This window comes from Cystoisospora suis, assembly GCF_002600585.1.
Source record: "Cystoisospora suis strain Wien I chromosome Unknown contig_816, whole genome shotgun sequence".
In the NCBI taxonomy this organism is placed as follows: domain Eukaryota; phylum Apicomplexa; class Conoidasida; order Eucoccidiorida; family Sarcocystidae; genus Cystoisospora; species Cystoisospora suis.
The window spans coordinates 1-14,353 of NW_027153617.1; the positions used below are offsets into that span (position 1 = coordinate 1).

At 45.5% G+C, this 14,353-nt stretch overlaps 2 protein-coding genes across 2 annotated transcripts; one reads left to right on the forward strand and one right to left on the reverse strand.

The window, feature by feature from the left end:
* Window positions 1-3: 3 nt before the first annotated feature.
* CSUI_001977 (uncharacterized protein) lies at window positions 4-8,567 on the forward strand. Its single transcript, XM_068062180.1, has 6 exons — window positions 4-1,960; window positions 2,784-2,907; window positions 3,497-3,663; window positions 4,768-5,025; window positions 5,832-7,634; window positions 7,999-8,567. Exons 1-6 carry the CDS (start codon window positions 746-748, stop codon window positions 8,077-8,079), a joined length of 3,648 nt encoding a protein of 1,215 aa, XP_067925841.1. The 5' UTR covers window positions 4-745; the 3' UTR covers window positions 8,080-8,567.
* A 972-nt stretch (window positions 8,568-9,539) lies between these two features.
* Window positions 9,540-13,954, reverse strand: CSUI_001978 (gda1 cd39 (nucleoside phosphatase) family protein). Its single transcript, XM_068062181.1, has one exon. The coding sequence runs from the start codon at window positions 13,115-13,117 to the stop codon at window positions 10,535-10,537; it is 2,583 nt and encodes an 860-aa protein (XP_067925842.1). The 5' UTR covers window positions 13,118-13,954; the 3' UTR covers window positions 9,540-10,534.
* Between the last annotated feature and the right edge of the window lie 399 nt (window positions 13,955-14,353).

Here is a 14,353-nt window from a genome sequence, read left to right on the forward strand (position 1 = left end):
AAAGAAAGAAAGAAAGATCTCCAGATTTGCTTAAAGAAGATCTCTCTTTCATGTTTTATTTTGCATCTCGTTTCTCTAGACCGTCTCCTCATTCACATCCGATTTCTTTCTCCTTTCTTTGGACTTCCATCAATCGACCGGGGAGTGCTTTTCTCTTTTTCTCTGCAAAAGACCACATCAAACATAGCTCAAGAGCTCTCAGTCCTCCTATTGACATTTCTAGGAAGGCAACCACGAACTAACGGCGTCTGGATCGAGGTCCCTTCTTCTTCTTCTTCTCTCATCCTTCTCTTCAACTCGGAGAGAAGTTTTCCTTTTGCACAGCAGAGAAAAGAGAAAGAGCTCACTCTCTCTCTCTGTCTCTCGAGTTGCTTTTCTTCATCTTCTCTTGAAACGGGTTGCTAAGGCTGATTGACGAGGAGGTGAGAGACTGTAGGGTCATTCTTATCTATCGCAGAGGATAGAGACCTTCTGTTCCGCGGCTATCTATGCACGAGCTCCTCTTCTCTCTCCTCATCGTTCTATTTTCTTCTATCATAAGAAGAGTATAGAAGATGCCTCCGCTGCAGTCATATTGTGAAAATCTTCGTTTTAGAGGGACTCTCTGCAACTATCCTGGGGGCATATCACATGAGATTTCTCAGCCTCTCTCTTTCTTCTTCTCGTCTTTCCGCAGTATCTTCTTTACATCACGGCTTTATGATCTCTTCATATAAGGGATGTTGAATGGAGAAAAGGAGAGGAGATGATTCTTTCCTCTTCTTCTTCCTTTCTTCTTCCTTTTTCTACTTCTTCTCATCTTCCTAATCTTCCTTTCTCTAGCAAAGCATCCTCTAGTCCGCCGCCAAGTAAAAGTCATTCCTTTCATTCACATCGTATCTCTCCTTCTTCTCATCTACCTTCATCCTCTCCTCTTTTTTCTTCTTCTTCTTTGCATGTCGATTTTCTTCCTCCTCAGGGGACCTTGTCTACGCTTGTCTTACCCCCATCCGTTTCATCCTCTTCATCTCCGCCTCCTACTACATCTTCAAACTTTCCACATTCTTTCTCTTCTTTACAAGGATCTTCTTCTCCACATAATAAGAATATGGATCTTTCTCCCTATTCTTCTTCTTCTTCTCTTGCCTACCAACATCTTCTTCCTCCTCAGTCATCTTCTTCTCCTCTCCGCTCTTCACCTTGCCTTCTCTCTTGTTCTCCTTCATCTTCATCCCCATGCCCGTCCAAATCGATTTTCAATCATCGAGATGATGTCTATCGTAATACCTCTCACCCTTCTTCCTCTACTCCCATCTCTTTATCCTCTTCTTCTTTCTCTCCTTCTTCTTCTTCAACTCTCTTTACCGCTCCTAGCTCTTCCTCTTCCTCTCGACAGCATCATCCCCCTCTTTCTCTCTCTTCTTCTTCTTCTTTTCAGAGACATCTGCCTCACATCTCCTTCAGTTCGCCTTTTCACGAGAAGATGGTCGGCGGGAAGCCTCAGATCAACTCGATCGTCTCTTCGTCCACAGAAGCGCCTCTCCTTTCTTCTTATCAGGAAGAAAGCAAGGAGATCTCTGTTGAGAGAGAAGAGAAAGGCGAAGATACAGAGAGCGACTTCAGAGAATTTCGAGGATCTCTCATATGGAGAAGATGTATGAAATGTCTCCACACAACTCCTGACGATGTATGGAACAGACTGCGTGATCGGGTGGACCTTATTCTAGAGAGAGGTCTAAAGCATCTGTACAGACAGGTCGAAGAAAAGACACAAAGAAGAAGAAGAGAAAGAAGATCTCTTCATTCTTCACGTCACACAGGAGACCATCATGGAGAAGAAGAAGAAGAAGAGAGATCTTCGTGTTCTTCTCATGGGGATGATGAAAGAGAGAGTGATCCTTATCTGGAAGTTTTGAGGCATCCCGTAATTCAGAAGGTGACTACGGAGAGAATTTTTCTCTCCAATCTTGCTCTATATCGTGTAAGCTCGACGAAGGAAAAGAAAGAGGAGGAGGGAGGGAGCAGGAAAGGAAAAGAAGGAGACACCTGTCTCTAGTGAAGAAGGGTCGAGATGAAGAAGGCAGGAAAAGTGGAAAGATAGAGACCTGCTGATACATGAAGATAGATGTATACGTGTATCTAAGTATGGATGTATGTTAAGTGAACAGATACAAATAGACAGATAGATCAACACATACATAGATAGACAGATAGGCGCATGTAGACTTGCTGTGTGGAGGTGTACATACAGTGTATGTTTATACAAGGCAGTGTGTTTGTGTAGCAGAAGTCTTTCTGTTTCATTTAGATGGGAGAGAACTGGATATGTGTGTGCGTGTGTGTATGTGGGGTCTTTTCTTTTTGTTGCACTTCTCATCTGTTTCTCTTTTCTGGACATTCTTCATCATTCGTGCAGTGACACCTCCCCACCTAGTTGAGCTGTACATACACCTCGTCTTCACCCCCGAAGTGTCTCCTACACAGGTGACGAGGAAGGTGTCTCTCTTTTCTTTTTTCTATCTACACACACACGTAGTGACTTTCTTTCTTTTCATGGATAGACATTCTATAGTCGGCGGATGAAAAAGAATCCTAGATCAACTCGCTTCTACCTCTCATAGGAACTTTGTTCTTCTCTCCATTCCATGCTATCGCTCTATCTGGACCATTCCTCATCTCTTCTACTTTCTTTTTCTCTTCTTCTCTCCTCAGTCTTATCATATACACAGAAAGAGAAAGAGAGATATAGCTGGCTTTTCTTGTATATGTCTAATTCACCTGGCTGGGGCTTCTCCTTTTAACAGATGTGGCTGGATCGATACCAAGTTTTGGCACCTCCTTCTACGTGTCAGTGCGGATATGAATCGACCCTTCTCCGCTCTTCTTCTTCTTCTTCTTCATCTCTGCCTCATTCTGGAAGTGAGAGAGGTGAGAGGAAGGAAGTTCTTTAAAGAGGTCTTCTTTTTCTTCTCTTTTCTCTTTCTCTCTCTCTCTTTCTTTCAAGACATGATGAAGGTGGCTTACCCGTCTATCTCTCCGTGTCCTCTCTTGGTCGGTCTCTATGTTGCACGTATGAGATTTCTTCTTCTCCTTCTCGTCTTGACGTTTTCAGGGGTTCTGTTACTTTCTATGTACACTCGCCTGTTTAGATAGACCGGTAGATAATCTTTCCTAGAGAGCTATGTGCGGCTGTGTCTGACGCGATATTTCCCATTCAGGTGTATATACACCTGAACCACATGCTTGCGTCTCCTTCCTGGACTTCGATCTTTAGATACTGAGATAGTTTAAAAAGCTATCATCATTTCTTGTCTACTTTTTCTATCCTTTCTATTTCTATGTATCCTCTCTTCTCTGCTGATTGATTCTTTCTTCATGTCGTTTTAACCATCAATCATATCACTACCCGTACACTCTTCTTTCTGTCTTTCTTTCTCTTTCTCTCTCAGCGCCCCCCTCCGTCATTCTCTTTGTGTAGATGTACCTGCGTGTATGCTTTTCGGCCTCTGTTTCGTAGATCCATGCCTACAAGTGAATGAAGAAGATACTCTTGATCCACTCGAAGAAGAGGAGAAAGCGATGAAAGAAAGCCTAGAAAAGAGAAGAGAGGCTCTGGCGCAAACTGAGGAGAAAGTCAAGAAAAGCGAAGACGAAGAAAAGGAACTCCAAACAGAACTCGAAAAGGTAACGCGAACTTCTCTTGAAAAGCAAGCTTTCTTCTCTCTTTCTATTTCTTCTTTCTTTTCATTTCTTTCTCTCTTTTTTCCGGTGCTCTCTCTGCGAGGTTTCTTATTCTCTCTCCTTCTGTAGACAGAGTCAACTCTATCGCTTTGGTCGTCGCTGTTCTCTCTCTCTCCAAAGACTCGCTACAGTGCTATCAGCTCCAAAGGATTAGCTACGTTTCTATAGACTCTCTCTGTCTATCTTTCTAAGAATATACATCTTCTGTGTGTGTATATGGCTATCTTTCGATATATATCATACAGATGAAAGGTAGAACACGCGGAGTGAGAGAATGATATAATAGATGACTTATCCTCTTCCGTTTCGGCTCTTTCTAATCTATCTGGCAACTTAGGAATGATTCGACTCCTAGCTCTACAACGCGCTCAGATAGATAGATAGATAGATTAAAGATAGATAGATAGATAGACAGATAGATAGATTGGCATCTGAATGTGTAGACGTAGGAGAGGAAGAGAGAGAAATGTTTTGAGGTGTTGAAGGAGATCGACTTTCTATTGCCTCATTTCTGATCGAGAAGACGAGGCGATAGGAGAACTCTTTTTTTTCTTTCCGAGAAGCTTTCCCAAGTCTTCAGACAGGAGCCTCTATTCCAGACAGACAGAGGAGATGAAGAAGAAGAAAGTCATGACGTTGATCGTTAAGGCATGTCGATAGGTATCTGTAGATATCTCCCTTATCACTCTAAGTGAATAGAAGTGATGTCCTAGGTGTATGGTTTCATCTGATTCGAGGGATGTGTTTGTGAAGAGAGGTGTATATACACCTCGTCTTCTCTTCTTTGCTGAGTCGATCTCAACCAACTTATGTGGATATTCACAACTCTAACCCTCTTCACCTCTTTTGTTTCATAAGACTTTTTCTTCTTTTTCGCTTTCCATTCTATACCCTATCTCCTTTCGTCTCTCCTATCTCCCATCCTTGCTTCTTTTTCTTCTTCTTCCAAGCTACCGGGATTCCTTCATGTCTCTTTCTCTTGTCTTCTTGTTCTCCCTTTGTTCTCTCTCTCTCTGTCTTTCTTCTTTTCACCTCTTCTTTGATTAGCTCTTATCAGATATAGTTCGTCAGAATCGACAGAACGTCCGCCTAGCATCGAAGCTTGCCTACGAAGAGAAATACCTACAAGGTCTCTCTCTTATCCCTCCTACTACTACTACAGCAGTAGGACCGCAGGGTGGGATCTCGTCATCTTCTTCTTCTCTTTCAGCTGAGAGGTTCAGCCAGTTCTTGGAGGAAAGTCAAGAGCAAACGGAAGGCTTTGCGAATCTTATCGATGACGTTAAGCGAAGATGCCAAAGACTGGTATGTACAAGAAAGAAAGAAAGAAAGAAGAGAGGGCGAAACAAGAAGAAGAAGAAGGAAGGATAGAGGGAATGAAGGAAGAAGAAGAAGAGTGTTATGAGGGAGATGAATGTGAGAAGGTGGTCGTGGTGGTCGTTGGTGTATCTCAGGAGATTTCTCTCTCCATCTCTATGCATATACACACCTCCCTCTGTCTCTCTCCGGTTAAATGTCTAGAGCTCTATCGGACGTTGATGTATTGATGACGTTGTATCAGGGCGGGTAGACCATGAGTATAGACGGGTTTCTTTATCAAATGAACTTATACAAGAAGGAGAAGTATGGACTATTCGATCCCAAGAGAAAGAACAACTACTTCGTCCTATGTTATGTTCTCTTCTATACAGTCAGCCAGTGACCTACTGATCTCCCTCACTATTCTCATCGTCCTCGTAACGTCCCTTACCTCTTCTTCTCCTTATGCTTCTTCTTCCTCTTAACAGGCTCACCTATACATATATATAGATATACTTAGACATGTGTACGTATATATCTATATCTATATATATATATATATAATAGGTAAGGGTAGGTTCGATGTGCATACAGATATGTATATGTGTTTGTATGTGTGTGTAGCATATAGGTAGAAAGAGAGGGGTGGATATGTAGATAGTCAGTAAGATTGAAGATGAGGAGAAACAAGTAGAGGATGTAGGGGAGACGTCTGTCGAGGAGAAGAGGCTCTTCATCTTCTCTATCTTTGAATGTGTTTCGATGAAAGGGATAAATCGGCATGTCTTTCGTTTCTTCTTTTTCTTCTTCAGGCGACAATTGCTTCATGCTTTGTGGACGCAGCGGAAGCTAGAGAGATTGTCTCTTCTTCTTCTCTTCCTTGTTCTCCCCCCCCTGGCCGACATAGGAGGAAAGGTGGGACCAAAGAACGATTACGCCCTCAGAGGGAAGAAGGAGGCGAATATATCAGTACTTCTCCTCGTCGTCAGTCTCTTTCTTCTTCTTTACAGCGACGTAATGAAAGGAAAGAAGAAGAGGAAGACGATCAGGGTGATGGTCTTTTTGCTTCAAGCTCAGTGAAGAAGAGAAATTTATCGAGAATTCCGGGAGTAGAATTCTCTTCTCATTCTTCTTTACATGGTTCACGGGAAATTGCATCACCAGGTGTACATACACCTGGACTTTCGATAGCGACGCCCTTGACAGGTCGTATGACAGGTGCTGGGAATGTTTCGCCACTTATGGTGTCTAGTAGACGAAAGTTGTGCAATGAAAGTGAGAAGAGAAATCATCTCCTTACAGGGATTTCTACAGAATTTCAGAGAGAACAAGATAAAGAAGAAAGAGAAGAGAGAAAAGGAGAGAAGGAAAGAGAAAGAGAAATACGGAAAAAACAAGTTTTAGATGAACAAGAACAGAGATCAAGGAGAGGAGACCTGATGACCGGGTCACTTCGCAGGAGAAATGATGTGTCTGAATGGCGCGATACGAGTAGGAAGAATGATCTATTACGGGATGAAGAAGAAGAAGGAAGAATAAGATCGTCGACGCCCACAAAAGTCTCTTTTCGCCGAGCTGTTACTCCGCAGAGAACGGGAGAAAGAGAGAGTTCAAGACAGAGAACTAGAGAAGCGGCCGGGGTGTACGTACACTCCAAACAAGGTGTCTATACACCTGGTGGAAGCAAGAGACATCAAGCTGAGAGAGAACAGATGGGAGAAGGACCGGGAAGTGTCATAGCTTCTCAAGGGAGTCAGCATTCTTCTTCATCCTTTCATGAGAAAGAAGATGGAGGACAGCGAGATTATAGTAGTGAAGAATTTCTCTCTGTTCGCGGAGATGATTCTCCTTTACGTTCAAGTCTTGTCAAGCCCCTTTCCTCTATCAAGATAAACAGTAATAGATCCGGAGAAGATGTGTCTTCTTCTCCCCCTTTCGAACATCCTTCTTCTTCTTCCTCTTCATTAAGAACATCTCCTCTGTCTCTCAGCAAAAGGAGACAGCAGTCTTCTCTTCGAATTCGGCAAGAAGAGGAAGAAATCCAGACTTCCTGCTCACCTCGGCTTCCTTCTTCTCATCCAAAAGAAGGAAGAAATGGAAAGGATGGTATAACATCTTTCCAAGGTGTCTGTACACCTCAACGAAAACGTCTCGATCAAGAGAATCCACGAGGGATGAAATCCTCCTTCTCTGTAGCTAGAAATGCAAACCCAACTATAAGCCGATCAGAAGACACCTTAGGCAGACGGGACGCATGCAGTGTTCCTCGAGGAAGAAAAGAGAGAGAGGGAGAAGAAAGAGAAAGAGATTTGTGTGTTATAAGGAGAGATCTTCTTCGTCAAGGTGCTCCATCTGGTCGGTATAAAACAGCGGATACCTCGGCGACGCAACGTTCATTGATGCTCTCTTCTCGAGAAAGAAGGAAAGACAACGATGCTACTAGTGATAGGCCGAGTGATCTCTCCGTCATCCTGAAGAGAAGGAGAGAAGGAGAAGAAGAGAAAGATATCAGGGCGGGAAGCGAAAAGCTCTCAAGGAACCGTGATGGACGTGAAAAAGAGAGAGAGACAGTCGCTGAGCAACGTGGAGACAGACAGAGTCTCCTTGAGAAAGATGTAAGTAGATAGATCGATAGATGAACGATGGATAGATAGATTAAAGATAGATAGATTAAAGATAGGAATGATCTCCAAGACACGTGCAGTTTCTAGATTTTCATAATCCTTCCCCTCGGCTCAAAGGCCCGTACTTGGGGTGTCTATATCTATCTTAAGAAACCCTCTATGATATGTGTAGGAGTAGAATAGCGTATCTGTTTTATACGTACATACATGTATATGTATCTATGTGTGTATATGTATGCTAAGACTAAAGAGAGATGCCTTGGATCTCTTCTCCAGGTAAGCCGTGATGTCATAGCCGTAGCAGAGAACGAGTGTGTTTCTTCTCTTGTCTATCTCTCCTTCTTTCTTCCTTCAGGAAGATGATAGCCATACGTCATGGATTGATATGTACCTTCAAAGAAAGACCAATCCAGGAGGCAGTGACGACTACTACTAGAGAATAAGGAAGACACATCACTCTCACACACAACAAAAGCGTGGAGAGGTCTCTACTCAAGAAGACCTTCTCTCCTGCTGTTGTATTGAAGGGACGGGAGACCTTTTCTACTCTGACAGATAGATAGATGGATTAAGGATGGATAGGTTAGAGATAGATAATCGGGAGACAGCTTTTCGAGGGATTTCTTTTTCCTGCATAATGTTTGAGGCAGGCCGAAAAGGGACATTTTCCTGTCACTCTCGATGGTGAAGGAAGAAATGGTCTTTGCTTTTGACGGGTTTTTCCTTTTCCTATTCTTTTCGAATCTTCTTTTTCTCTCGGGCGATTGCCTAAGAGAAGTCTGGCTTGTTTTATTGTTTCAGATGCACAGGATTTCTTCGTGTCAGTAGTCGCTATTTTCGTTTTCTTTCCTCGTCTTCCCGGGTGTCCTGTGATTCTTTTCTCCTGAAATTCTTCCTTCGAAGCATCACTTTTCAAAAAGAGATCTGACAAGCAATCGTCTTTCGTTATGAAGCTCACAAATATAGAGATTTAGATGGGACTCCAACACCTGATCTCTACCGTCCGGGAAAGGCAAAACAAGGAAGGCTCACGTGTCACAGGAATGTCTGATGAGCGGTCTAGTGGCGAGGTAGACAGGGCAGAGTGTAGCAGAGTCAAGAATTGAGCTGACCGCAAAAGAGGAAGCGATAGCATTTCTTTTCTCTTACGGAAGAGAGAAGAATCCTGCAAGGGAAGGCGGGATAGTGATATAAAGGAACTTCTTTTTAAACACGGGGCAGCTAATTAGGCAGAGAGTCTTTTTTACCGGTTTTCGGTACTGTAGAGAAGAGAACGCCTACATCATAAAAGGAGCGACCACGTCTCTTGGGGTGGCTGCCTTCTCTACTGGAATTATCCTAAGCCTCGTCGCACACATACAGCAGAAGCGCTTGCTCGTTGGTCGTGGTATCTATCAAACGTACGCACTACTTCAAGAGTCACCTTGCAAGATGATAAGAAGTCTGATGATTTGCGCGTTGATTTCTCTTTCTAGCTCCTATATCCCAGACATAGGGCCGTGAGGAGTGACTGATGAGAAAGGGAAGGCGTTTGTTTCTTGTAAAAGAACAGCGAAGTTCCACGTGTCGGTCAGGTGGGTGGGGGTTGGGAAAGAGAGTTGCCAAGCAAGCAAGTTTCACGAAGGAGACTCGCACTTCAACAAGAGAGAAATGGTCTCTTTCTCGTGTGGATGCTACCGACGTCTCTTCCTGTAAAGGAAGCTGATTCAGAGGTCACTGTATCGGAGTTCGATTAGAGTAATCCTTTCAAGAGACTACGCATGAGCTTGCGTTAGCCAGTTTCTGAGAGACTCCACGTTTCAGTTGGCGGTTCGTGTGTCTCCTCAGAAAACAAAACCTGTTTTCCTGGGAGCCTTTGCAGTAAAGAAAGTTCTCTCGAAGTGACTTCTCTCGTTGATTCGTTTTTAGCACTTGTAGACCCTCCCAGTTCCTGAGAGCTGGCACTATGGCGACGGAGGGCTTCGGTACTTGAGTTCGGATAGAACGCCCATACTGACGTGACTGTTCACTGAGAGAAAAGGGACTTTGTCACGCCAGGTTGCATAAAACAAGGAAAGCGACGGAGATCAGCAAGGACAGACAGAGCGATGTGACTGCACTCCGCAGAAACCGGCTGAAGAATGAATGGGGCAGATCCGCTGCTCCCGGCTCCTGTTACATCTCCTGCAAGCGGCTGGTGCCGCGCTATGCACACTGAATTTAGCACCGGTCTACGGTTGACAGGGAAGTGAATGAACTGTCTGGGCATTCCAAAGACTCTTTATCACATGCGACACAGTCTCTAACTGTTAGACGTCCGCGTCTGGCAGAGTGAGTAGCAGGCATGTACCGCCATGTGGAGGAGGAGGGGTAGGGATGCACAACAATAGAGACCTGGCACACGAGGTCAGTAAAAGAACAATTCTGTCTTCTGTTTGGAAAAGTAAGATAACGTCGGCGATCTTGGCCTGCTACAGACAACTAGAACTAGATCATGTTATCTGGGCGACAACCCCTGCAACAATTCAATAGCCACGTCGGTGTATATAGATACCCATACCGTACTTGCGACTGGATACTTCCCCTCTGGAACAAAAGGCCGGAGTGAATAGATTTATGATCGACTGACACGCTTTTTTTTGACTTCTTGTCGAAGATAACGTACAAGTAAGCTCCGACACCCCATAATAGCTCTTTTCAGGAAGTAGTAAAACTTCTCAAAAAGTCATTAGTGAGACTTGTCAGAAAGGAAAGGTTCATCCTTGTACCATTCGATGTTGTTGCGTACAAGGATATGCACCTCTTTCTAGACAAAATGACTTAGAAAATTTCTTGGATCACAGTGAGCAGAGGTACTAAGGAATGAGTTCAAACGTTCTCTCCGGTTTATCTCGTTGTCAACTCTCTCTCTCTCATTCTTTCTTGGCTGTCCCTCCCCCTGCCCCTCTTACCCTGGGTGCGGAATGCCCTGTAGGTAACACGACAGGAAATCCTCTTGATTTTTCAGCCTCTGCTTCACGTTTTTCTTCCTCTTCAAGGAGTTTCTTTTCCTCCTCAGGATGCATACCGATCTGTCGGTCAATGAACGTATGACCCATACCCAATTCATACGCCGCCCTACTCCATTCTTGGCGACGGGTGACGTGGTGAAGAATGGTTCCTACCTGCCAGCCAAAGTTCCCCACTGTTGAGACCCCATCTTCACTAGCGATATTCGATTCGAATCGGACTGAGTTGGGTCGACGAGCCCCTGAGTTGATGTGGGTTAGGACCCCTATAGCCATGGCTAGACGGTGGCATGTTTCATAGGTGAAGGTATTCAGTTGGACAGGTTCTTCATTGCTTCCTTTGACCTGTACGATAGGCTTGCCGTTCCTGTCTCTCGTTACAGGTGTGGAACAAAGGCGTTCAGCTGCCTCATACAGTTGAGGACGAGCCCCATTGAAGTCCTCTGGCAACAACTTCTGTTTCTGTAAAAGTTTGACCGGCATAACTAGTGAATTTCCTGTCATGAAGAGAGGAGAACTCGAGGAAACAAACTTGAAGATTTGTCCAGGGGTTTCGAATCCGATGGAAACAGCTTCCTGGTTGGCTGGAAGAGGAAGCTTCGGATTAATAAGAATTTCATCTACCTCGCTCACACACTTGTCAAATTCACCCGTCCCTACGATCTTTGTACATCCGGGAATCTCCAGTCGTCTTTCTAACGGATCCAGAGGATTAATGTTTGTCGCCATACACTCCAGACCGTTGGAGACCTTGTGAATGATTTCCGCATTCCCCCCTCCGCAGAAGGTTGCTACAGGCTTCAAGCGATTCTTCCTCACATCATGACTGACACTGATGGCTCCGCTAGAATCGATCGTAACTTCCCCAGCTGAGCAGTCTTGCTCGAATCCACGGAAAAGGCAAGGATTTTGACAGATTCCGTTCTTGAGATATTCCTCTTTACTGCAAAGCATCTTGAGAAAGATACCACTCGCACTCGAGGCCCCCAATTGCATGAAAGAGACCGCAACAAGCTCAACCGGGGGATAGGTCCCCGGTAAGAAGCCTTCCTTTTGGAGATTGCTGATCTTCACAAAGGGCGGAGGAGGAAAAAACGCCCTGACAGGAAAAACAATTTGCATGGAAGCCCCTCCGACCTCGACAACCCCGGCAAGTTTGCGGTGGGCGCTGAGCTCAGCATCATCGTCGCCAGCCGAGACGGCTTTGACGAGTTTGTCGAAGTTCCTTGTAAGGAAATTCGCGGTTAAAAACGCATAAATTCCTTCATATTCACCAGAGATAGGTCGAGTCCATTCTTCATTAGTGAAGAAGACATATCCTTGGTTCGATGGAGCGGAGTTGATTGCACGGCGTAAGGCGACAAACATCCCGTCCCGATACCAATCCGGGAATCCACGGACTCCAGCGGTAGAATGAAAGAAAATAGGAATGCCAAGTACTTTAACTTCTTCCTTTTGGGTCGAGGAAAGACTTTTCTCAAGAAGCTCTGTAACATCTGCTAGGAGTTTCACAGCTAGCTCATTCGCCATGGCTTGCATTGAGGGGAAAGACTTCATGAGAGTAGCAGCGTCAAGCTCCCTCGATTCCCAGTCCGGTCCTGCATGTTTATTAAGCCAGTCTTCAAGAAGATCCCGGACTCCCGCCGATTTGGGTCCTTCTTTTACAAGCTTGAGGGTCCCTTCAATGACACGGCGACCCTGTCGAGGACAGGATTCCGTCGTCACGGTGAAAAGACTCGGCTGCGTTTTACTACTCCCACCATCCACAACGATCAAAGCCTGGGTGAGTTCCCGGCAGATTGACTCATTAAGTAAGAGCTCTTCTAATAGCCTTCTTCCTGCCCTTGTACTCTCTGAGGCCATATGAGACTTAGCCGTCTTAGGATGAGAGGAAAGTGTACTGAGGAGGTCCTGCGCGTACGATGCTGAACGACTACTTGCTACAGAGAAAGCTTCTCCACTATGTTTCTGTGGATGGTCCTCTTTCTCAGAAGGGGAAGTTTCAGGGTGTGACTCCGGCTCAGCTTCCTGGTTGCTATCCGCAGTCTCGGACGACGATTCAGGGGGAGCCTCTGCACTAGCTGAAGCCTCTACACTAGCTGAAGCCTCCTCTGTAGACCCCCCGTCGCCTCCATGTGAAGCGTTCTGTTGCGAAGGAGTGGTAGAAGTCGCAGGATCTGAAGACTGAGAAGCACCAGCATCTGCTGAATTCTCAACTAAAGAAACAAGAGAAGCATCTTCGGAGACAACGGAAGGATCTGCAGATGCAGTAAGGACGGAATCTGTCGATGAGTCCAGATTAAGAGCCGCACCACGGAAACCCAGGCGGTGAGAAGAAAGAGAAACCGACGCGTTCTCCTCACCTCTGCGGAGGGAAAAAGAAAGAGCGGAGATCTGGCATGCGAGAAGAAAAACGGAAAGGAGAAAAAGAATGGAAAAGACCTTCAATAGGAGCCCCCCCGAAAAGGGGGCGGCTGGGCCACCCATTCCGAGTATACAGACCAGACAAAGTTTAAGAACCACATAAGAAAGAAAAGTGTTCCACTTCTTTCAAGGAACAGCAGCAGCAAAGATTGCTGTAGTGAAAAGAAAACGGAATGGAAAAAAAAGAAAAAAAGAATCTCTTCTCGGCTGTAGCGAGTCCGTCAATACGGTGCCAACGCGAGGGCTCTCGTCCGCCACAGCTTCATCTTGCTTCTCCACTTATTTTCTTTGTCTGTGCTACTATCGTACTTTGAAGTCGTTATCATCAAGATGCCTCTTCATGCTCTTCCCTGATGAACCTGAGAGTTTTCGCGGAGCCGAAAAAGCCACCTGGGAAGATAGCAGAGCCACTCCGGCTACAGGAATTGGCAGGACATGAATTCGGCAACGAGCATGAATGTAAATCACGGAAAGAACCTGAACACATACGACAATTTCTTCTTTCGCATGAAGTGAAAAAGAGACGTGTCAGCCTGCTCAGGGTCATCTGTCATTTTGCGGCTCTGAGCAGCAGCTCTCCTGTCTGGTCTCCGTGGTGGTGTCTTGCAGGTTGTGCAGTTGTCAAACTAGGCACGTAGCTACCTGCGAGCTAGCTCTGACTTGCCCAGCCGTTCCCGGCTTACGAAAGGAGAGCAACGGTTCTCTCGAGACTGAGCACACAACCGATTCAACATCCCCGGGTCGTTTAGCTCTAGAACTGAGTTTTTGGCAAGAAGGAACAAGTCCGGGAGTCTGTTTGGAGCGCATCTTCAACATACCACGGGAGGCAACCCTTCTGGCGTCACGTTCTTTCGCTCTCGTTCACTGTGCCGAACGAACACTTTCTTCCACCGGGGGAGGTGAGTTGGAGAGAGGAATGACTTTTCTCGCCCATTAGCCCATTTCGCTATACACCTGTTTCCTGGTGGCTGATTCAAGATCTAACAATGGCTGTCTGCGATAGCCATGGGTGACCGTGGCAGTCCGCTCGCCAAAGAGACGTCTACGTCCTCCATGCAAAGGGGGAACGATCGAACCCGTCTTGTCCTTCGTAGCGCTAAGGGAAGTATTGCATAGTCGTGGATTTGGGTTCTGCTAAGAGCATGGTAATACGCTACCTAGTCAAGAGAAACACGAAAAGGGGGCTTTTCTAGCTCTTTCTTCCGGTCCTGTTCGATTCTCTTGTTCACCCGGCTCAACGGTTCTCAGTATTCTTGAGTGGACCTCCACCAAACACGCGATGAGGTAGGTGGGGCGAGC

What these genes read in the sequence shown, in the direction of transcription:
- CSUI_001977 (XM_068062180.1), top strand. Translation starts at nt 746, where the DNA reads ATGATTCTTTCCTCTTCTTCTTCCTTTCTTCTTCCTTTTTCTACTTCT. An exon ending in CCAATCTTGCTCTATATCGT is followed by an intron (nt 1,961 to 2,783) that starts GTAAGCTCGACG and finishes TCCTTTTAACAG; the next exon opens with ATGTGGCTGGATCGATACCA. An exon ending in TCCAAACAGAACTCGAAAAG is followed by an intron (nt 3,664 to 4,767) that starts GTAACGCGAACT and finishes TTCTTTGATTAG; the next exon opens with CTCTTATCAGATATAGTTCG.
- CSUI_001978 (XM_068062181.1), bottom strand. Translation starts at nt 13,117, where the DNA reads ATGGGTGGCCCAGCCGCCCCCTTTTCGGGGGGGCTCCTATTGAAGGTC.